A 24,252-nucleotide genomic window follows, 5' to 3' on the forward strand; every position below is an offset into this window, starting at 1 on the left:
ACATGTGTTTGAAAAATAAATGTGAGACTCCCTTTGTTTTCTCCCTAATGCTAAAATACAAGACAAATTCTTAAAAAATAATTTTTCCATGCATATTCTTTTCTTTATGGCCCCTCACCTCTACCCCATAATGATACTAGCAATACAAGGCTGGATTGACACAGCTGTTTTTGTAAAGCTATCAACACTTTAATAAAAGTCCAAAATAAACATTTTAATTTTTTTCCCAAATAACAAGTGATTGTCTTGTTTGCCCTCCTGAACAAAGGCTGCGTAGCCACAGTTGTCTGGCTTCTCTGCAATTTTAGGCTCAAGACTCAGCAGACACTGATTAACCAATCCATCTACCATATGTGCAGAAAGAGACGGCCAGCCTCATTCTCGGCAGGGAAAATTGGCATCCATCTTGGTTCACATGGAGATGTCCTTCTAATCTACAGCCACGCTGGCGCAACGAAACTTCGATGGCCTGAAATACCTTTTGCTGGCTTCACAGTGAGCTGCATGTGCATGATAAGAATGTATTATTTATAAGACCACTGTTAGTAATGAGCTATTACACTAATGGCTCGTTGTGTTTGGAATTTGATTTCAAATGGCATGGATCACACATTCTGATGAAAATGAGAAAAAACATGTTTTGCCATTAGGAACAAAGATGTAACGTTCTCCAATTCTACAACCTGTTATATTCCCATCATTCATCCTGGGTTGTGACAATTCACAAAAGTTCACAATTATGAACTGCAATAGAGCAAGGACATATTGTGGACATGTTTGCTTTTTCCTTTGAGTTTCTTTCAAATAACTATTCTTTTTTTTTTCTTCAAATAACTATTCTGATTTGAGAAACACACTCTGAAATATGAATATGTGGGAGTATTCAAATGCATCTTTGTGTGTATGTTTTCTGGAAAAAGAGATTCAGTAAACTTTCTTTACTTGAACAATGAAAAGGGCTTGATTGTTGGCTACTATCTATCCTCCAAGGGACAGAGATAACTTTCCACTACTAAGGTGTCTTCAATTATCTTATAGTAAGAGAGCAAAATTGAAAGTTCTATTTATTGTTCTTGTTTTTCCTGTGAGAATATATGTTAGAATACAGAAAGCTCTGATTGCTAGAAATCCCTACGTGCAATGGCCTTGTCTTCACACGTAGGTCCATTTACAGACATGTGTGCACTATATCATTTATGCTTCCTTCTAAAAAGTCACTCATCCCTTTTGGGTGACAGTACTCCACAATGAGGGTGCCCTTACTGTGACCAGTGCCAGCTTTGATCCCCTCTGCCTCATGCCAACAGCAGGGCTGAGCTGGCAGGCTCTGCCCACCTGCAGGTCAGTGTGCCTCCTGGGACCACTGCTGCCCATGCTGTGGATGATGCCAGAGCAGACGCTCTGCCCATCTGTCTCTAGGAGCCGCCCTTGGCCTCCAACTGCCCTTCCCTAAAATCTCAGTTTGGAGTAAACACCAGATGTCAAGGTAAGCCAGGATAAAGTTATGAAAAGCAACTTGCAGCAAAATAATGACTCAAAACTCCTCCAAAGTAGCTATCAAGCCAAAGAAAATCTGCACAGTTAAAAACTTTACTAGTCAAGAGTTTCCTACATGGCACGGGTATAGTTTCCAGGCATTCTATGTGCATGGTCTGTAACTATCATGGGCCAGTGTGGGAAGAGACAGATTTGCTGTACCGTTCCATTATCTCTGGTCAACTGCAGTCACCCATAAGCATGGCATGCTGCATGTAAGTGCTTAATCAGCAACTAGGGTGGGGAAAGCCCTGATTTAGCTTTAGCCAATCTCTGGGGTGTAAATATTCCCATTGTGGCCAATTTTAAGCTACCAATGCAATGTTACCAAACAGGGGAGTTGGAAAGGGATGCCCTGTAGCCACTATTATATATTATTTCTACTAGAGAGACTACAGGCATAATCTCAAGAGCAAAGAATAATAATAAAATAATTAGGAAGTGATGAGTTTTGAGTATTAACTTTGTTTTCCAGCGTGACTTATTACACTTCAAGTTTATATAATTTAATTTTTAATAATGGGTGTTTAACAACCAGCTTGCAAAGTTCCTGAAGATTTAACATTTGGTTCCTGTGAGGCAGAATGAACTAGTTCCCTCATGCCACTGGCTACAAGGCCAGCCAAAGAAAGTCCAGGTGGTTGGGAGAAGGGTCCAGGAGGCAGGTTTTAGGGGAGTGACAGCACTGATCTTGAACTCAAAAAGGCTTACACCAGATAGTACTCAGTAGAGACTAGAGATGTGATCCCAAGACCTGGATTGGCTTCGCCCTATTAAAGGAGCCCTTCTATTCAAAGACTGAAGTCCATGGTCACTTCTCCAGAATGTGAAGCAACTGATGGCCTGAGGTAACACAGCCTCTCAGAAACTGGGCTGGACTCCATTCACCTCTTTAGAGACCTCATAGGATCCTTGCATGGTTGAGACCGCAATTTTCATCCTCCAACTTTCCTCTAATGTTATATGCACTGAAAATTTGTGACATGTGACTAGATAGGAAAGGAACATTGAGGCAGTCACTGCAGCTGCTCCTCATAAGTACTAACACAAGTGATTTGGGTTGAAACTAGAATCTTAAAATCAAAGGATTAAAAGCCTTCTCCAGAGACACATCAGCATCATGGTGGCATAAAAATGTCCATCATTTTTCCCCCAAACTCAACAGCAAATACTGGCATCCAATCATGAACACAGGGGCCTTTGAGGGAGCTGTGGGATCCAGCACTAGAAGCCAAGGAACCTGGAAGAGTCTTGCCCACTGTGTATGAGGAAATAGGCAAACATACCTTGGTCTTGACTATGAACCCTGCAGAGGACTATGAACTGGCTCCAGCCTATCTTGGCCATGATCTAGAAGCCCTTGGAGAATATTGACTTAGATAATCATTTACAGATAAGAGAGCTTTTGTGAAAACTACAGTTTCCAGAGAAGTTCCAGGACTCCATTGGAGCAAAAAACTATGAGTTTGGATACACTGAAATGAATAAGAGGAACAGTTTGGCTTTATCCATTTCACCCATCCCCAGTGAGGCACAGCTTAGGGGCAAAAAAGATCTTCCTTGGCCCATAATTTATCCAATGGGGAAGGTCATTATATCAAGCTGGGTATGAGTGAGCACTCAGCTTCCTCAGCTGTGTCGCTGCTTCCAAAGAGACTCATTTCTATTTTGCCTCATCCAGAGACTGAATTGGAGCTCCACGACTTATGTCCTAGCAGAAAGAAGCTAAGGAGAGCAGCAAATATTGCCCTCTTGGAGGGCAATGAAGGAACCTGGTTCTTAATTGCACTGTGGATTGCATCAAGAAGCCCAACCTGCTGGGAATATCTTGCCCAAAAACCTCCTAACTGGCCCACAAGCACTCCCAGCAACCTGTGTGCCTTACCCACACATCATCCCACCTGGTGGCCAGCTCCTGTACACACTCCCAACAGCACCATGAGTAGACTTTAGCAGATGGTTAGAGAGGACTGCAGAAAATCCATCTGTGGCCAGAGAGAAACTATAAACTTGAGCTGCTATCTTTGGGAAAATAAAAGAGGATGTCAGCACTCTACCTGGTGCTTTGTAAGATCCAGAGAATGCATACAAGCTTAAGAACTCTGTCAAAAGAGGGAAGAAGAAGGGTGAAGCAGATATATCCATAGAAGGTCTGAGAACTTCTCAGGATCTCTAGCAAGGCTGACAGAAGGATGTCTGTTCTGAAGAAAGTAAAGACTGGAGGAGATAATTGCTACTTCAAATGAGAAGACAATAATGCAAAACTCCAAGAAACATGAGAAAATCCAGAAAATGTCATCCACCAAAAGATCGTAAGAATTTTCCTGTAACCAAACCCAAAGAAATGGAGATCTCTAACTTACCAGATAGAGAATTTAAAATAGCAAGGGCACCTGGGTAGCTCAGTCAGTAAAGTGTCTGCCTCTTGACTTCGGCTCAGGTCATAATTTTAGGGTGGTGAGATTGAGCCCTGCTTTGGGCTCTGTGCTAGGTGTGGGGCCTGCTTGGGATTCTCACTCTGCCCCTCCCCCACCACTCAAATTTTCTCTCTCTCTCTCTCTCTCTCTCTCTCAAAACATAAAAATAAAAATAAAAAAGCAGAGAAAAGAAAGGTAAAGGAAGGAAAAGAAAAGACCCAATTATAATGCTGCCTAAGAGAGACTCACTTTAGCTTTAAGGAAACACATAGGCTCAAAGTGAAGAGAAGGGAAAAGTGGAAACCAAAAAGACTCTAAGTCAAAAACAGAAACAAAAGACAATGAAGGTCATTATATCAATGATAAAGGGGTCAATTTATCAAGAAGAGATAGCAATCATGAATATGTATAAGCTTAATACTGGACCACCTAAGTATACCAAGAAAATACTAAAAGATAGGAAGGTAGGCATAGAGTACAATCACAGTAGGGGACTTCAATATCCCTACTTCAGCAATAGATAGAAGACCCAATACAGAAGATCTACAAGGAAATGTTTGACTTGAATATTACTTTAGACCAATGGACCTAACAGACATGGACAGAACATGCCATCTAACACAGGAAACTATACATTCTTCTCCAGCATACATAGAACATTCTAGTAGTAGTAGTAGTAGTAGTAGTAGATCATGTAGTAGGCTACAAAACAAGTCTTAGCAAATTTAAGAAGACTGAAATCATGCCAAGTATCTTTTCTGACTACATGCTATAAAATTAAAAATCAATAACAGTAAGGAACTGGACAGTTCACAAATATGTGGAAATTAAAAAAAAATTTCCTGAACAACCCTGGAGGTGTTCCAAAGAAGAAATCAAAAAGCAAATAAAAAAATATCTTCAAAGAAACAGCAATGGAAAGACAAAATACCAAAACCTATGCGATGCTGAAAAAGTAGTTCTATAAAACTGATGAACATATGGGAGGGGAGAAAAAGGAGAGAAGGAGAGAGGGAAACAAACCATAAGAAACTCTTAATGATAGAGAACAAACGGAGGGTTGATAGAGGGAGGTGGGTGGGGGAGGGGCTAGATGGATGATGGGGATTAAAGAGGGCACTTGTGATGAGCACTGGGCATTGTATGTAAGGGATGAATCACTGAATTCTATTGCAATGTGTGTTAACTAAAATTTAAATAAAAAATTTTAAAAAAGAAAAAGCAGTTCTAGGAGGAGGAAAATTTCTAGCAAGAAACTCCTGTTTCAAGAAAAAAAGATCTTGGGGCTCCCTGGGTGGCTCAGCAGTTTAGCACCTGCCTTCAGCCCAAGGCGTAATCCTGGAGTCCCGGGATCGATTCCTGCACCGGGCTCCCTACATGGAGCCTGCTTCTCCCCCCTGCCTGTGTCTCTGCCTCTCTCTCTGTGTCTCTCATGAATAAATAAATAAAATCTTAAAAAAAAAGAAAAAAGATCTTAAACAACTAAATTTGCACTTTAAGGAACCTGGTAAAGGAGATCAAATTAAGCCCAAAGTTAGCAGAAGGTGGAAAATACGAAGATCAGAGCAGAAATAAGTGAACTAGAAAAACAGTAGAAAAGCAATGAAACTAAGAGTTGATTTTTGAAAAGACAAACAAAATTGACAAACCTTAAGCTAGACTAAGAAAAAAGAGACAAAAGACTCAAAAGCAGAAATGAAAGAGGAGATATTACAACTGGTAACACAGAAATACAAAGTATCATAAGAGGCTACTGTGAACAATTATATGGCAACAAACTGAACAACCTAGAATAAATGGATAAATTCCTAGAAACATATAACTTACCTAGTCTGAAAAATGAAGAAATAGAGAATATTAACAGTTGAATCAGCAATCAAAAACCTCCTGCCAAAGAAAAGCCCCAGAACAGATGGTTTCACTGGTAAATTCTACCAAATATTTAATGAAGAATTGACACCAATCCTTCTCAAACTCTTCCAAAAATTGAAGAGGAAGGAATACTCCCAAATGTATTTTATGAGGCCAGCATTACTCTGATAGCAAAGCCAGATAAGGACATTACAAGAAAACTGCAGACCAATATCTGTGATGAATATGGATGCAAAATTCTCAACAAAATATTACCAAACTGGATTCAACAGCACGATAAAAGGATCATATACCATGATCAAGCAGGATTTATCCTTGTGATGCAAGGATGGTTCAATATACAGAAATCAATACAAGTGATATACCACATTAATAGAAAAATAAAAACCATATGATCATGTCAATAGATGCAGAGAAAGCATTTGATGAAATATTACATCTCTTCATGGTAAGAATGCTCAATAAATAGGTCCAGTAGAAAAAAAATATTTCAATTAAATAAAGGCCATTTATAACAAGCCCATAGCTAGCATCATACTCAACAGTGAATGACTGAAAGCTATTCTTCTAAGATCAGGAACAGAACAAGTGTGCCCACTCACCACTCCTATTCAACGAAGGACTGCAAGTCCTAGCCAGAGAAATCAGGCAAAAAAAAAAAAAAAAAAAAAGGAATAAAAAGGCATCCAAATCAGAAAGGAAGTAGTAAAACTGTCTTTGTTTGAAAATGATATGTTATCTTACATATAGAAAATCCTGGGGCACCTGGGTGGCTCAGTCAGTTAAGTGAGCTCAGGTCATGATCTCGGGCCCTAGGATAGAGCCCCACATTGGGCTCCCTGCTCAGTGGGGAGCCTGCTTCTCTCTCTCTCTCTCCCCTCCCCCCTGCTCATGCTATCCCTCTCTGTCTCCTTCAAATGAATAAATAAAACATCTTAAAAAAAAAAAAAAGAAAATCCTAAAGACTCCACCAAAAAACTGTTAGAACTGATTAATGAATTTTGCAAAGTTGCATGATACCAAACCAATGGAAATCAGTTGCAGGATGCCTGGGTGGCTCAGCAGCTGAGCATCTGCCTTCGTCTCGGTGTGATCCTGGTATCCAGGATCGGGTCCCACACAAAGCTCCCTGTGGGGAGCCTGCTTCTCCCTCTGCCTAGGTCTCTGCCTCTCTCTCTCTCTCTGTCTGTCATGAATAAATAAATACATCTTTAAAAAAAGAAAGAAAAATATCAGTTGCATTTTTCTCTTTTTCTTTCTTTCTTTCTTTCTTTCTTTCTTTCTTTCTTTCTTTCTTTCTTTCTCTTCTCTTCTTCCTTCCTTCCTTCCTTCCTTCCTTCCTTCCTTCTTCTTCTTCTTTCTTTTCTTTCTTTCTTTCTTTCTTTCTTTCTTTCTTTCTTTCTTTCTTTCTTTCTTTCTTTCTTTCTTTCTTTCTTTCTTTCGACACAGAGAGAGAGAGAGCACAAGCAGGGGGAGTGGCAGGTAGAAGAAGGAGAAGCAAACTCCTCAGGAACATGACCTGAGCTGAAGGCAGAGGCCTAACCAACTGAGCCACCCAGGTACCCACCCCCCAGTTGCATTTCTATACACTAACAATGAAATACTTGAAAAAGAAATAAAGAAAACAATCATATTCACAATTGTATCAAAACAATTGGATTAGAAGAATTAACATTGTTAAAATGTTCATACACCCAAAACCATCTCTAGATTCAATACAATCCCTAACAAAATTCCAATGGCATTTCTCACAGAAATAGAACAAACCATCCTAAAATTTCTATGAAACCACAAAGACAGCAAATAGCCAAAGCAATCCTGAGAAAGAACAAAACTGAAGGGACATCTGGGTGGCTCAGTAAGTTAAGTAACTGACCCTTGGTTTTGGCTCAGGTTTTGAGTTCTAGGTCATGAGATCCCAGCCCCAAGTTGGACTCTGTGCTCAGCAGGGTGTCTGCTGAGTTTCTCTCTCTCTCTCACTTTGCTCCTCCCCCTGCTTACTCTCTCTCTCTCTCTCTCTTTCAAAAAGGAGTGCCTAGGTGGCCCAGTCAGTTAAGCATCTGACTTTTGGTCTTGACTCAGGTCGTGATCTCTTCTAGGAGTTATACAACAATTTTTTTGATACGACATCAAAACCACAAACAACAAAAGCAAAAATTAATAAGATAGATGACACAAGGGGCATCTGGATGGCTCAGTCAGTTAAGCATCTGACTTCAGCCCAGGTCATGATTCCAGAGTCCTAGGATCCAGCCCCATGTCAGGCTCCCTGCTGAGCAGGGAGTCTGCCTCTCTCTCTGCCCCTCCCCCTGCTCCTTCTCTCACTATCTCTCAAATAAATAAATAAAATCTTAAAAAAGAAAGAAGAAAGATAACACCAACCCAAAAGCTTCTGCACAGCAAAAGGAACAATCAACACAATGAAAAGGCAACCTACAGAAATGGGAGAAAGTATCTGTAGACCATGTATCAAAATATTAGACAGGAGGTTAATATCCAAAATGCAAATGCATAAAGAACTCATACAACTCAACAGGGAAAAAAGCTCCAATTTAAAAATGGGCAGATGTGGTCATCAAGATAGTGTGGTACTGGCACAAAAACAGACACATAGATCAGTGGAACAGAATAGAGAATCCAGAAGTGGACCCTGAACTTTATGGTCAACTAATATTCGATAAAGGAGGAAAGACTATCCATTGGAAGAAAGACAGTCTCTTCAATAAATGGTGCTGGGAAAATTGGACATCACATGCAGAAGAATGAAACTAGACCACTCCCTTTCACCATACACAAAGATAAACTCAAAATGGATGAAAGATCTAAATGTGAGACAAGATTCCATCAAAATCCTAGAGAAGAACACAGGCAACACCCTTTTTGAACTCGGCCATAGTAACTTCTTGCAAGATACATCCACGAAGGCAAAAGAAACAAAAGCAAAAATGAACTATTGGGACTTCATCAAGATAAGAAGCTTCTGCACAGCACAGGATACAGTCAACAAAACTAAAAGACAACCTACAGAATGGGAGAAGATATTTGCAAATGACGTATCAGATATAAAGGGCTAGTTTCCAAGATCTATAAAGAACTTATTAAACTCAACACCAAAGAAACAAACAATCCAATCATGAAATGGGCAAAAGACATGAACAGAAATATCACAGAGGAAGACATGGACATGGCCAACATACATATGAGAAAATGCTCTGCATCACTTGCCATCAGGGAAATACAAATCAAAACCACAATGAGATACCACCTCACACCAGTGAGAATGGGGAAAATTAACAAGGCAGGAAACAACAAATGTTGGAGAGGATGCGGAGAAAGGGGAACCCTCTTGCACTGTTGGTGGGAATGTGAACTGGTGCAGCCACTCTGGAAAACTGTGTGGAGGTTCCTCAAACAGTTAAAAATAGACCTGCCCTACGACCCAGCAATTGCACTGTTGGGGATTTACCCCAAAGATACAAATGCAATGAAACGCCGGGACACCTGCACCCCGATGTTTATAGCAGCAATGGCCACGACAGCCAAACTGTGGAAGGAGACTCGGTGTCCAACAAAAGATGAATGGATAAAGAAGATGTGGTTTATGTATACAATGGAATATTACTCAGCTGTTAGAAATGACAAATACCCACCATTTGCTTCAACGTGGATGGAACTGGAGGGTATTATGCTGAGTGAAGTAAGTCAGTCGGAGAAGGACAAACATTGTATGTTCTCATTCATTTGGGGAATATAAATAATAGTGAAAGGGAATATAAGGGAAGGGAGAAGAAATGTGTGGGAAATATCAGAAAGGGAGACAGAACGTAAAGACTGCTCTGGGAAACGCAGTAGGGGTGGTAGAAGGGGAGGAGGGCGGGGGGTGGGAGTGAATGGGTGACGGCACTGGGGGTTATTCTGTATGTTAGTAAATTGAACACCAATAAAAAATAAATGAAAAAAAAAATAAAAATGGGCAGAGAACCTGAATAGAGACATTTTTTCCAAAGAATACATACAAATTATCAACAGGTACATGGAAAGATGCTCACCTTCACTAATCATCGGGAGATAAAAATCAAAACCACAATGAAAAATTTCCTTACATCTATTAGAAGAGCTATCAGCAAAAAGATGAGAGATAACAAGCATTGGCAAGAACATGGAATAAAAGTACATGTTCAACTGGTAGAGCATGCAACTCTTGACCTCAGGGGGTTTTGAGTTCAAGCTCTATGTTGGGTACAGAGATTACTTAAAGAAAAATCTTCAAAAAAAAAAAAAAAGTAACTCTCTTGTGCTGTTTGTAGGAATATAAATTGCTGTAGCCAGTATAGAAAACAGTATGAAGGTTTCTCAAAAAATTAAAAACAGGAGTGCCATATGACCTAGCAACCCTACTTTAGGTTGTATAGCCAAAGGAAACAAAAACAGGATCTTGAATAGATATCTGCACTCCTGTGTTATTGCAGCATTATTCACAATAGCCAACATATGAAAATAACCTAAGTATCCTTCAACAGATGAATGAATTTAAAAATGTGGGAGATAGGCCTACAATAGAATATTATTCACCCATGGAAAAGAAAGAAATCCTGCCATTTACAACAACACAGATGGACCATGATGGCATTATGCTAAGCAAAATAAATAAGAGAAAGGCAAATATTGTATCATTAATTTGTGGAATCTAAAAAAAGAACACATAGTAACAGTAAAATTGTGGTTACCAGGGGTTGGGAGGTGAATGAAATAGGGGATGTCAGTCAAGGACACAAAACTTTCAGTTGTAAGGTGATTAGTTCTGGGGATCTAATACAGCAGGTGATTATAATTAACAATACCGTATTTTTTTTTTTTTAACAATACCGTATTATATACTTGAAAGTTGCTAAAAGAATGGACCCTAAGCCTCTCACCACAAAAAAGTACTGGTAATTATGTGACATGATGGAGGTGTTAGCTAATGTTATGGTGCAATCATTTTACAATATAGAAGTGTATCGGGAACCCTGGGTGGCGCAGCGGTTTAGCGCCTGCCTTTGGCCCAGGGTGCGATCCTGGAGACCCGGGGTCGAGTCCCACGTTGGGCTCCCGGTGCATGGAGCCTGCTTCTCCCTCTGCCTATGTCTCTGCCTCTCTCTCTCTCTGTGTGACTATCATAAATAAATAAAAATTAAAAAAAAAAAAAAAAAAAAAAGAAGTGTATCAAATCGGGATCCCTGGGTGGCGCAGCGGTTTAGCGCCTGCCTTTGGCCCAGGGCACGATCCTGGAGATCCGGGATCGAATCCCACGTCGGGCTCCCGGTGCATGGAGCCTGCTTCTCCCTCTGCCTGTGTCTCTGCCTCTCTCTCTCTCTCTCTCTCTCTGTGTGACTATCATAAATAAATTAAAAAAAATTAAAAAAAAAGAAGTGTATCAAATCAACACTATGTATACCTTAATAATCTGTCAATTATATCTCAATAAAGCTGGAATATAAAAAAAAAAGCATTCTCTAAAAAAGAGGCCTGACGGATCTGGGTTTGTCCTTTTGTTCACTAAAAGACCTGACTGGTGTCTGCATGAATCGTTACTTTTCAGTCATTTGTCTCATTGTGTAAAAACATAGTTTTTAAAATGGTGCTGTTGGGCCCAAATAAACTCTGACTCTTCCTTTTTTCATTAGCCTTAAGCTATAGGCTGAATGAAAATATATGAAAGTCCTTAGAGGAAAATGCAAAAACCCATGAAAAAATAAAAATAAAAACCCTTTCAGTGGAGAAGAAACAAACATTATGGACCAGTGCCTCAGAATCTAATTTTTAGGGCCAATTTTCACCTTAAGAAACTAATGCCTTAAAAAAAAAAAAAAAAAAAAAAAGAAACTAATGCCTTTATCTCTCTAAGGTCATCCTGTACTTCACCAGATGTTTTCATTTTCCATCATGTAGATAAGAGTTTCAGCACCTGCAGTGCACATTGGAACCATATGAGGAGCATTTTAAAAATACTGATTGTGTCTGACCTCAAAAGACTGATCTGCTTGGTCTAAGTATATCCAAGCATCAGAATTTTTAACTGGGATATAACTTACCTACCATAGAAATAAACCTTTAAAGAGTATACAATTCAGTAGCTTTTAGTATATTTACAAAGGTGTATACTTTCAACCACTAATTCCAAAACATTTTCATCCCCTGCCCCACCCCTACAAAAAATCCCATACCCTTTATTAGTTATTCCCTATCCATCTCTTTCTCCAGCCACTAATCTATTTTCCGTCTCTATGGACTTGCTTATCATAGGCTTTCATATAAATGGAATCATACGGGGATCCCTGGGTGGCTCAGGGGTTTAGCACCTGCCTTCGGCCCAGGGCATGATCCTGGAGTCCCAGGATCGAGTTCCATGTCGGGCTCCCTGCATGGAGCTTGCTTCTCCCTCTGCCTGTGTCTCTGCCTCTTGCTCTCTCTCTCTCTCTCTGTATCTCTCATGAATAAATAAATAAAATCTATTTTTAAAAAAGTAAATGGAATCACACAATACATGGTCTTTGAGGTCTGGCTGCTTTCACCTGGCATAATGTTTTCAAGGTTCATACACATTGTAGCATGTATCTTCATTCCGCTTTATGTCCTAAAAATATTCCATTGGATAGCTACACCACCTTTTGTTGATTAATCATTCATCAGCGGATGGGACATTTGGGTTATTTCCACTATTTGGCTACTACAAATAACACTCCTATGAATGTTCACGTACATGTTTTTGTGTGGACATGCATTTTCAATTCTAGGAGTGGAACTGTTGGATTAAATGGTAATTCTACGTAACTTTTTGAGAAAATGCCAGATTGTTTTGTAAAGTAGTTATTCTATATTATAATCCCACCAGCAATGTATGAGGGTTCCACTTTCTCCACATCCTCACCAACACTTGTTATTTGTCCCTCTCTTTTATTATAAACATCCTAGCAAATGTGAGGTGGTTTTGGTTTTGTGGTTTTTTGTTTGTATTTCCCTAATGACTAACAGTGTTGAGTGTCATTTCATGAGCTTATTGGCCATTTGTATATATCTTTTTTGGAGAAATGTCTATTCAAATCCTTTATCCACATAGATAATTAGATAATTTCTCTCTTTATTGCTATATGAGTCCATTATATATTCTGGATACAAGTTTGTTGGCATGGGGATAGTCTAAAAGCCTCCCAGGTTGTTCTTATATAAAGTGAGCTTGAGAACCACTGATATAAATAAAAACAAGTCTCAAACAGATCATGGTATCAGAATGAAAGAACTTTTGGTTTCAAGTTTTCCAAGAAAAGTAATATTCTTTAAATAGCTCTTTAGTTTTGTCAGAGAAATCAGTGTATGAAGAATCCCTGAATGATCATCCTAGAAGTAAAACCTTTGAATGCTTTTTAATAAACTGGCACAAAGCAAAGGTCAAATAACCACTTGAAAAAAAACTAATTTGTGGTCATCTGTGTCTGAACCTTGGGATTGTATGAATGAAGTATTCAGGTATAGGGCTGGGAACCCAAGGGTTCTATTCATATGCCAAAGACAACACAAAAATTCATTCACAATAAGATTATCTTGTCAAAACAATCTTCAATCCAAGCTTGCATAAACTTCTTTTAAAGGCCTTTACAAAAATTGCCCTCTATATTTCTCATGTGATGCAAAGAGAGTATCTTAGCTCACATGTGAATTGCTTTCTTTTCTTGATTCCTAAAACTATCAACAAAAGGCTGACCTTGTAAGATCCCTGTACACAAATCAACAACAAGCCATTTGGAGGGGAGCTTCAGGTCTTTAAAAGAGTACTCAAATATGGTCCCTGAACCAGTAGCATCAGTATCATCCAGGAACTAGTGAAAAATGCACATTCTCAGGCCCATCACAGACCTACAAGATCATGTTGAGGGTGGGTCCCAGTAATCCGTTTTCTTATCACCCCAAGAAGTCATTTCAAAGCATGCTTGAGTTTGAGTACTTACTACTTAAAAATATTTTCCTCACATTTCTCATACACACATAAAGCAGATGCACTGGCCATGGCCTTATCCTTCCTATGGCTGGACAGTCACCACATATTCCCTAATTACCCTGAGACCCTAAGAGTCTCCATGTTTTCTTCAGTCAGACAATGCTCCATACCACTGAGCAGATGCTGTGAATATCCCTATTTCGGCATTTTCAACTCTTAAGAATGCCCAAAGCCTCAGACAGAGTGGTGTGAGACAGACTGCCATCATGCTATTTTTCAGGAAGGCCTATTCCAGCAGGCTCAAACCAATATAAAGGCCTAGAGATACCTCAACACACTTGCATTTAGCTATGAGAATGGGGATTGAATCCTTATTATCAAACTTGTGGGGACAAATGTAGAGAAGGAAGCCACAGCTAGCTAATAAAATTCTGTAAGGAAGGAGCATCCCTCTGTGAATGCCTCCACGGAATGAGAGACAATCTCAAGAGTTGCAGAGTTGCTCATAGTGGCCACCCAGGGAGCTGGGTCAGCCTGCCTGCTGCTTTGAGCTGAGACACACTAAAGTTAGCTAGCTTGCCAGTTCTCTTCTGTGTCTCTTCCCCCTACTTCCTGTGGGTGTAGGTCCCCCCACAGGGTTTACAGCTGGCAAACCAGAGAGGGTGGGTTCCATCTTTATTTATTCCCATCTCTGCCTCCCATCTCACTAAAACCTTCTAGGACAGGGATCCCTGGGTGGCGCAGCGGTTTGGCACCTGCCTTTGGCCCAGGGCGCGATCCTGGAGACCCAGGATCGAATCCCATGTCGGGCTCCCGGTGCATGGAGCCTGCTTCTCCCTCTGCCTGTGTCTCTGCCTCTCTCTCTCTCTGTGACTATCATAAAAAAAAAAAAAAAAAAAACCTTCTAGGACAGATGATGTGGAATTAGGATATTAGTGGAGCATGTTCTGAATCAGTGGTCACAAATGCTCACAAGGGCCAGTTTGGTATAAAGTGGGGAAGATGGCTGGAGGAGGGGCATGAGCCCCCAGGGCACAGTGGGAACGGTGATGGGCTCGAGGGCACCTGCACTGTCTACAATGGCAGCTGCTCCAAAGCTCCAACTCGCTAGGGCCCAACAGCAGGCCTTCTGATTTTTCTAAAGAAGCTAGAAATTGTTATATACACTTTCCTAATTTTTATTTTTTTATTTTTTTATTTATTTTTTTTTTTAATTTTTATTTATTTATGATAGTCACAGAGAGAGAGAGAGGCAGAGACATAGGCAGAGGGAGAAGCAGGCTCCATGCACCGGGAGCCTGATGTGGGATTCGATCCTGGGTCTCCAGGATCGCGCCCTGGGCCAAAGGCAGGCGCCAAACCGCTGCGCCACCCAGGGATCCCCACTTTCCTAATTTTTAAATGCTAGCCACAAATACAACAAAATTTAATCATCTATAACATAAATCAAATCATGAGAAAACAATGGACAAATCCAAATTGAGAAGCGCTGCATAAAATAACTGACCTGTGCTCTTCAAAACTGTCATTGTCATGAAAAACAAAGACAGACTGGGGAGTAGTTTGGGGTTACATGAGACTGAAGACATATGACACCAAGTGCAACAGATGATGTGGATTTATTCTGCTGTAAAGGACTGTCAATATAATCTGAATAAGGTCTGTATAATAGGATTGTCAGAATCATACCTGCTCACCCTGATCATTGTAGTGCAGTTACATTCTTGTTTTTAGGAAATACACACCAAGTATTTAACAGTAAAGGGGCATTATATCCACAATTTATTCTTAAATGGTTCAGAAAAAATATATGAATAAACAGTTCTAAAATAGTACATATATGTATAATATTTATATTATGGCATAAATATATTTAGGTTACAATACAACAAAAAACCTAAATATATATGTTTATATCTAAAAATAGATAAATATAAAGAAAAAGCAAGCAAAGAGAATGATAAAGCAAATGTGGTAGAATGTTATCATTTAGGGAATATCAGTGCTTAAAAGTTTTCTGTAAGTGTGAACTTTTGTTTTTTTTTTTTTTTTTTTTTTTTTTTTTTTTTTTTTTTTTTTTTTTTTTTTATTTTTTTTTTTTATTGGTGTTCAATTTACTAACATACAGAATAACACCCAGTGCCCGTCACCCATTCACTCCCACCCCCCGCCCTCCTCCCCTTCTACCACCCCTAGTTCGTTTCCCAGAGTTAGCAGTCTTTATGTTCTGTCTCCCTTTCTGATATTTCCCACACATTTCTTCTCCCTTCCCTTATTTTCCCTTTCACTATTATTTATATTCCCCAAATGAATGAGAACATATAATGTTTGTCCTTCTCCGACTGACTTACTTCACTCAGCATAATACCCTCCAGTTCCATCCACGTTGAAGCAAATGGTGGGTATTTGTCATTTCTAATAGCTGAGTAATATTCCATTGTATACATAAACCACATCTTCTTTATCCATTCATCTTTCGTTGGACACCGAGGCTCCTTCCACAGTTTGGCTATCGTGGCCATTGCTGCTAGAAACATCGGGGTGCAGGTGTCCCAGCGTTTCATTGCATTTGTATCTTTGGGGTAAATCCCCAACAGTGCAATTGCTGGGTCGTAGGGCAGGTATATTTTTAACTGTTTGAGGAACCTCCACACAGTTTTCCACAGTGGCTGCACCAGTTCACATTCCCACCAACAGTGTAAGAGGGTTCCCTTTTCTCCACATCCTCTCCAACATTTGTTGTTTCCTGCCTTGTTAATTTTTCCCATTCTCACTGGTGTGAGGTGGTATCTCATTGTGGTTTTGATTTGTATTTCCCTGATGGCAAGTGATGCAGAGCATTTTCTCATGTGCATGTTGGCCATGTCTATGTCTTCTTCTGTGAGATTTCTGTTCATGTCTTTTGCCCATTTCATGATTGGATTGTTTGTTTCTTTGGTGTTGAGTTTAAAAAGTTCTTTATAGATCTTGGAAACTTTTTGAGGTGAGGTTTTCCTTCTAGTCATTTTGCTCAGTGCAGAGTGGCCAAAAGCAAGTTGTATTGGGGAAAAGAGAAAAAGAGAGGAGAGAAAGAAGGAAAGAAAAGAGAGAAAGAGAAAAAAAAAGGGAAGAAAAAAGAAAAAAAAACGAAAAAAAAAAAAAAAAGAAGAAAAGAGAAAAAGAAAGGAGAAAAAAAGGGGGTGGGGGAGGAAACAAATCAAATAGCAAAACAAAACAAAACAAAACAAAACAAAAAAAACCAAAAAAAAAAAAAAAAAAAAAGAACCACAGGGGAGTATCTTCTGATTCTGTGTTCTTTAAGTCCCTTGGCTTCTCCTGGAAGTTGTCAGTCTAGCTGGTGTTCTGGGGGAGGGGCCCTGTTGTGCTGATTTTCAGGTGTTAGCAGTTGGGGGAGCTGCTGTGCCCCTGCCTGGTGCAGGGCTCAGTGGGGGTTGTTTACCCCGTGAGGCCGCAGGAGGAACAGCCCCAGTGTCGGGGCAGCTCTGGAAACCTGGATTCAGCTCCGGCAGGAACTCCGTCTGCAGGGCCTGGAGGCTCCGGGGCGGGGCCGCTGATGTGCTCAGCTGGGGCAGGAGCGTCCTTGCTGTCCTGGGCCCTCCCGGCCTCTGCCTGTCCCGGGGGAGGCGGGATCCTGGGCTGTGTCCCGGCGCCCTGTGCTCCGGCGCCTGCGCTGGTGGATTCGCGCTCCCGGGCCGCGCAACCCCCTCCGCGGAGCTGCCGCCCGAGCCCCCCGAGCTGCTCCTGGAACCGCGCAGCCCCCACCGCACGGAGCCTCTTCTTCTGCCCGAGCCCCTCCGAGCTGCTCCCGGGGTCGCGCAGCCCCCTCCGCGGAGCCGCCGCCCGAGCCCCTTCAGCTGCTCCGGGTCCCGCCGGGTCCCGCCGTGCGCGCTGCAGCCCTTAGGGAGCTCGGCGCACTCTCCTGGGCGCGCAGTTGCTGTTACTGTCCCAGGGAGCCCGAGGGCATCCCCGCCCTCCTGGGTCCTGCTCCACCTCCCCGCGAGCCCCTTTCCGCCCGGGAAGGTCGGTGCAGCTCCTGCGTCTCCGGGACGGGGCTCTCCTGTCCTGGGGACACTCGCCCCGGCCTCAGCCCGGCTCCTCGCGGGGCCCCTCCCCCTTGGAGGCCTTTGTTCCTTTATTTCTTTTTCCCCGTCTTCCTACCTTGATAGATGCGCGAACTCTTCTCACTGTAGCATTCCAGCTGGTCTCTCTTTGAATCTCAGGCCGAATTCATAGATTTTCAGGATAATTTGAAGGTTTTCTAGGTAGTTTGGTGGAGACAGGTGATTTGGAGACCCTACTCCTCCGCCATCTTGCTCCTCCCCCCCGTGAACTTTTGTTAAAACAAAAAGTTAAAAAATATTATTTTCCAAGTCAAACAAAATCCAAGTGCCAGCAGGATGCTGGCCTGTGACCTCCAGCCTCTGGGATCTTGGGGTCTCAGAAATCTCCCCCAGACATCCTCAAGAATCTCTCCTTTTCACCCTAACTTCCATCCCTACCTTCAGGGGCAGGGCAAAGAGTCTACAGCAGCCTGATATCTGGATGTACTTTGCAAAATCCTAAAAACCTAAGGCCAGGTCATACTGGGAAGAAGGGTGATGTCATTGCTCAGAAGTGGACCTGGCACACCACTTGCAGGGGCCTTAGGAAGCAGGGAGGGGATGGCAGCTCTGGCAGGGCTGGGCAAAAACCAGGAGCAACATCACTTATTTCTTTCATTTCTCTCACTGAGTGTATCCGACAACTCCATGCATTTATTTGCCCAGATTAATCACTAACCTCACATACAACAGCATGATTCTCTTTGTCTTGGGCCTCTATTAGTTCAGCCAGGAAGTACTCGCCATAAGTTTCCTTCAGAAGTGTGTCATGACGCATAAATATTGGCATGAGATCATCATGATCTTCGACCCTGTTTAATGCAAAGGCTTAATTAAGTTCAGTGCTTGTTCCTTCAGTGGAGCACCTACTATGTGCCAGAGCCTATTCTAAATGCCAGGAACACAGCAACATGCTCATGACATGAACTTGCATTCTGGTAAGAGAAACAGAATGGAAATACAACAAATACATCACTTCAAACATTTCAAATAGTGGTAAGTGCTCTGGGATGGAGAGGGTCAAGTGGTGAGGGAAGACCTCTCCAAAGATGGACATCTGAGCTGAGACCTGAATGAACAGAAGGGGAGAGAGCTATGTAGAGAGACCTGGGTTGGGGGGTGGGGATTCCAGGCAGAGGGAACACATTCAGTATATTTGGTATGGAACTTAGGGCAGCATTTGTCATGAGACAAAGGACAAAAAGCTGAGGACAGTATTTTCCAATTGGGTTCCAAGGAATGCTACTTCTATAACATTGTCCTCAGCATCCCCTTCTTCCCTCCCAAAAGAATTCTACCATCTAAAGACAATGTCCTGGTATAGGTGCCTTCTGGAGTGCCACAGTTATGTATTAAAGACTGAAAAGTAGTAACATAAAGAATATTTAACCTTGTTTATGCATTTACCCAACGCTGGCCCATGGTACTCTTTATTCCTATCAAGGTGGACAGGGAACAGAAGCCATGGTGCTCGCCAGCCCTTCTGACTCAGAGAAAGTTCCAGCAGTTACCTTGGCAGGGTTCTAGGGTTAATTCCTTTATATTCTAGTTGTCCTTTTAAACTGAGGAGGTTCCCTTCATTCCTGTGTCTCTGCCTCCCTTGTTTGTTCTCTCTGTGGTCCCTCTATTGTTTGTTGTGCTATTCAGAAGCTGTTCATTCAGTCTTCTGTTCTTCAGGAGGAATTGCTCTAAAATAGTAACTGATTTGGTGTGTCCATGGCAGAGGTGACTTCAGGGTCTTCTTTTGTCGCCATCTTGGACCAGAAGTCTACCTTTTATTCCTAAGACATTGCTACATTTCCCATAAAGGGGGAAATGCTGGTTTAAAAATAATGAAGCTCTACTCACCAACTTGGAGACATTCACCTCAGATTTCCATTGTCAGGATTCTGTACAGTGACCTTGACAAACAGTGTGGGAAGAGAGGGAGAACCAGGAACCAGGTTTATGGTAGCACAGTGATGCTGGTCCTTGAACTCCATTTTGCTTCCAGTGTTCAACATTCTTTTCTTCTTTTTAATACACTCTTGGTTATATTTAGTACTCTATTTTGCCTGTCCAGGATGTTCTTATACTTAATTCCTGGTACTTTTCTTATTAAAATGTTCTACTACTTTTGTTTTTCTGTAATATTTCTGATTTGGCTACTAATTTTTATCTTTTCTTCTACCTACTTCATTACTATGCCATTTTAATCATCCTATTTGATCTTCTAATATGTTCTCTTTGACATTAATAGTAGGTTCATTTGAGTGTTCATATGTATATAAAGCTCAGGGCTTTGCCCAGATAATCTCTGTTGCTATACTTCTCATAGCAACCCCAGGAGGTAGGCATTGCCATCTTCACTCTGTAGATGGAGGAGAGCAAGGTTCATGGAGATGATGAAATCCTTTGCCTGAGATGACAGAAATAGTTGGCAGCAGAGCCATGTTATAAACTCAGGTCAGCTTAGACCCTAACGTCCCACATTATACTAAGCCCACAATGCACTTCAAAAATTTACTTCCGAAAATTACTTAGACCTTCCTTTTGAAAATGGGGAGCAAGAAGCATGAACACAAGCAAAACAACTGAGAGGAGACTGGCTCAATAGCCAGAGGTCAACAACATGAGCTGATTCACCCAGCTCTGCCACAACTCCTGGATCAGATTCCCCTAAACCTATCACATTCTACCCTCCACATCTAAATACTTTAAATTGGACAACTCCATGCAATTTGGATGAAACTCTCTACCCTGTTTCCAAGATGAAACCTTTACTTCTAGTGACAAAGCCTCATCTGTTGGAATGATTGTTGATTTTTCATCAGTAATAAGTGTCTTGGTGGAAGAAACACATATTTGAAAAACTAGGCCTCTGCTATATGAAACCTCAGAGGTAAAGAGAAAGCTAGCCAGCCAACCATGGTATAGGAAAGAAAAAAACAAAAAAACAAAGAAAAGATGACAACCAGGGGGGCTTAAACATAACTCCTCAAGTTGAACCTTATTCTTAACCTCTTGTCCCTCTGGAAGGGAGAGACAGTAGATGGTGCTTATCGAAGTAACCAGGATATTTGCTTTTTATACTATCAACCTGGCATTGATGTCATCACCAACCAACAGTCTCATTCTACATGCCAGGGCATCAGAGGGATTCTCGAGTGGGGAGTCCAAAACATGGAGCCAGAACTGAATAATGTATAAAATTGTTGAATCATTATATTATACACCTGAAACTAATATAACACTGTGTGTTCATTATACCGGAATTATTAAAATAATGATGAACTAAATAAATATACTTCAAACACAGGGCCAGAAACAAATATATCAAATACAACAAATATATTGACAATACAAATGTCCTTAGGATGGATGGGACTGCACTCTGACACCATAGCCATTTTACAAGCTATTTCAGTGCCACACAAATTTTTTAAAGTAGTCTTTGACTACTTGCCCATCTATTTTTGTGTATACACAGTCACTTTGAGAGCTACCAGTAGCCATCTGTGGCTGGGAATACTAAAGTTCCACAATAAATGCATTGAAGGCTGGTAGTGCTCTTTTGAAAAGATTGGAGGATAAATGATACAGTGTAGTGGTCAAAGCCTGGGCTGGATGCCAGAATGCCAAAGTCTGGATTTAATAATTGTGACCTTGGACAAATCACTTAACCTCTTTGTGCCATAGTTTTCTCATCTGTCATAAAGACAGTAAATTAAATGTTGAGATAATAATGTGTGACATGGTACTGTTATTAATATTCCTAACACTTAGGTAGGAATGGTAAATAAGAACAGCTGAAGAACATTTATAATCAATACATGGAATGGAACAGGTTATCACTACAGATGCTTGAATGAATCATTGCGCTAGTTGTCCACTGGCCACTATAGGTATAAACTTTCCCATTCTGTCCACTATTGCTAATTGGCTTAAAACTCTGCTTTCTGGGACGCCTGGGTGGCTCAGTGGTTGAGCGTCTGCCTTTGGCCCAGGGCATGATCCTGGAGACCCTAGATCGAGTCCCACGTTGGGCTCCCTGCATGGAGCCTGCTTCTCCCTCTGCCTCTCTCTCTCTCTCTCTGTGTGTCTCTCATGAATAAATAAATAAAATCTTTAAAAAAAAAAAAAAGCAAAAAAAACCTCTGCTTTCTTCACCTCACTCCCTTACTCAAAACTTTTGCTAGCCCCCACTGTTTCTGGGATGAGCCTAGAGCCCTTAGCCTCATTTTTAAGGCCTCTTTCCATCATTATCACCAACAATAACACAAGTTGATCTACTCATTGTCTGTAGAAGGGGTCCTTACCATCTTCCCTCCTTCTGCCTCTGTCTCTAACCCAGCACTGTGACTCCCTCATTTATTCCAAATTCCTGCATCCTTCAAGGTTCACTTCCCCCGACACACACCCTCCAGTGGCTCATCTTCCCAGACTCCTTTCCCGGAAACCATAATGACGGGGTCAAAACTGGATATCTATTGCCCACCTTTGTGTTAATGTTGACACAGGGCATGTTCCCAACCAAGGTATATGCTCTTTGGGGACACAGACAGAGTTCTGTGCTTCTCTGTAAACAAAGGTTAACCAGAACACTCTGAGCCCTTTCCTAGGCTAGACTTCAACCTTGACTTATAAAGACTTGAACAAATACCCACATAGTTTCTCTGAGCTCAAGACCACATACTTAAGATGACCCCAGCCCCTCTTGAAGTGCCTTCCTGAGAAAGCAAGGCTGCCAAAAGCATTTCTTAATTATTTTAGCCAACACCTGAGAGTAGTGCCCCTGTCTCCCAGGCTCTGTGGGAGGGCAGGAGCCTAATTTCAATGAGCTCCGGCCAGCAACTCAGATGGGTTTCACAAGAAACTTCCCCTACTTCCCACTTCTCATAAGTTTTCACTTCCCTGACTCTACAGTGGCTCTCCCCGCCCTCTCCCAATCCCTTCATTTTCTCTTTAAAAGGTCTAGTCACCTCTGTACAAACCAAAGTTGACTCCAGTTCACACTGCCTGCTTTTCCCCACTTGTAATAGTTATTACTGATTAAAATTGGTCCTTACTACCTTAACCAGAGTCTGGTTTTGTTGACCTTTGATATCTGCATCTCCTGTAGGCCCTAGCACAGGAGCAACAGTGACAGCCAACATGGTCAGGGCCCTTACCACATTCCCAGGACATATGGGTATCCCACAGGCACTGACAATGCTGAGGGGTGCCACTGCTAAGCCCATTTTCCAGGTGAGGGGCATGTGGCCTGAGGGGGAACCCACCTGGGGAGAGAGCCCACAGCCCTGTACTGACTGAGAAACCTGCCCAGGTATTTCAATGCTAAGCCTTAGTTTCTCATCTACTTAACAGGCAGGGACAAGGGTAGCAGGAAAGGTACAATGTACTGAGATAAAGCACTCTCTGCAGGCAGTAAGACCTCAGCAGCATTTGCTGTGGGGAGACTTCACATTCCCCTGTCACATCCACACCACCTGGCAATGCCCCAGCGACTGGCTCCCGCAAGCACTCAGGACCTCTGCTCCAAGAGCCTAGAACACCCCATTGCATTCCAGAACCCACTTCCCCACTTGCCAAAAGGGTGCTGCTCATGGAAGGGGTTTTTCTCCATAAAAAGAGTACTGAATACTTGTTTGAAAGAAAGAAGATTCTAAAAGAGAAAAGCCAAAAAATCCATTTTCAAACATTCTGCCAAAAACAAAACTCTACATTGATATATTTTTTTTAATTTATTTATGATAGTCACACACAGAGAGAGAGAGAGAGGCAGAGACACAGGCAGAGGGAGAAGCAGGCTCCATGCACCGGGAGCCTGACGTGGGATTTGATCCTGGGTCTCCAGGATCACGCCCTGGGCCAAAGGCAGGCGCCAAACCGCTGCGCCACCCAGGGATCCCTACATTGATATTATTAGAGATCATTGTAAGTAATGGGAAGATAATTCAACATCCTAGTCCTTTTAAGTGAATCAAGACACCTCTCATATAGAAAACTCTAAAATCAACTGTGTTCCATGGGATTTTATCTACATGGGATGGAAACAAAAATAACACTGCATGGATATAAAAATCAGAAACAAAGGCTCAGATAAACCCAAGGCCATATGTCTGATCATGAGCCCTCTTTGGCCCTTAACAAAGTTATCCATAATCATCTCTCAATACTAATTCTTCTGGAAAAAACAACAAGAAAATATCCAAATTGTGGCATTGTAAAGAGTTCCTCCCTTCAGCTTTTCCCCAAAATGGATAAAGTGGAACTTGTTCTGCCAAATGCATTCCTTGGGGTAATCGATAATTTATGATCTTGCATCAGCCCCAGTGCTAATGATAAAAGTATGACATCAGCCTTGCAGAGT

The 24,252-nt window shown here is 41.6% G+C and overlaps 1 protein-coding gene across 9 annotated transcripts in view; it reads right to left on the reverse strand.

Annotated features, from left to right (window-relative positions):
* Nucleotides 1–24,252, reverse strand: part of CFAP61 (cilia and flagella associated protein 61) — a 278,254-nt gene that overhangs the window by 224,320 nt on the left and 29,682 nt on the right. For 8 of the 9 annotated variants that reach the window (XM_049100272.1, XM_049100274.1, XM_049100273.1 and 5 more), the window contains exon 7: nucleotides 18,580–18,712. The exons of the other annotated variant lie outside the window; for it this stretch is intronic. In XM_049100272.1, the coding sequence (XP_048956229.1) occupies nucleotides 18,580–18,712 (133 nt within the window). The remainder of the gene's footprint in view (nucleotides 1–18,579; nucleotides 18,713–24,252) is intronic. 9 annotated transcript variants of the gene reach the window in all.

This window comes from Canis lupus, chromosome 24 (genome assembly GCF_003254725.2).
Source record: "Canis lupus dingo isolate Sandy chromosome 24, ASM325472v2, whole genome shotgun sequence".
In the NCBI taxonomy this organism is placed as follows: Eukaryota; Metazoa; Chordata; class Mammalia; order Carnivora; family Canidae; genus Canis; species Canis lupus.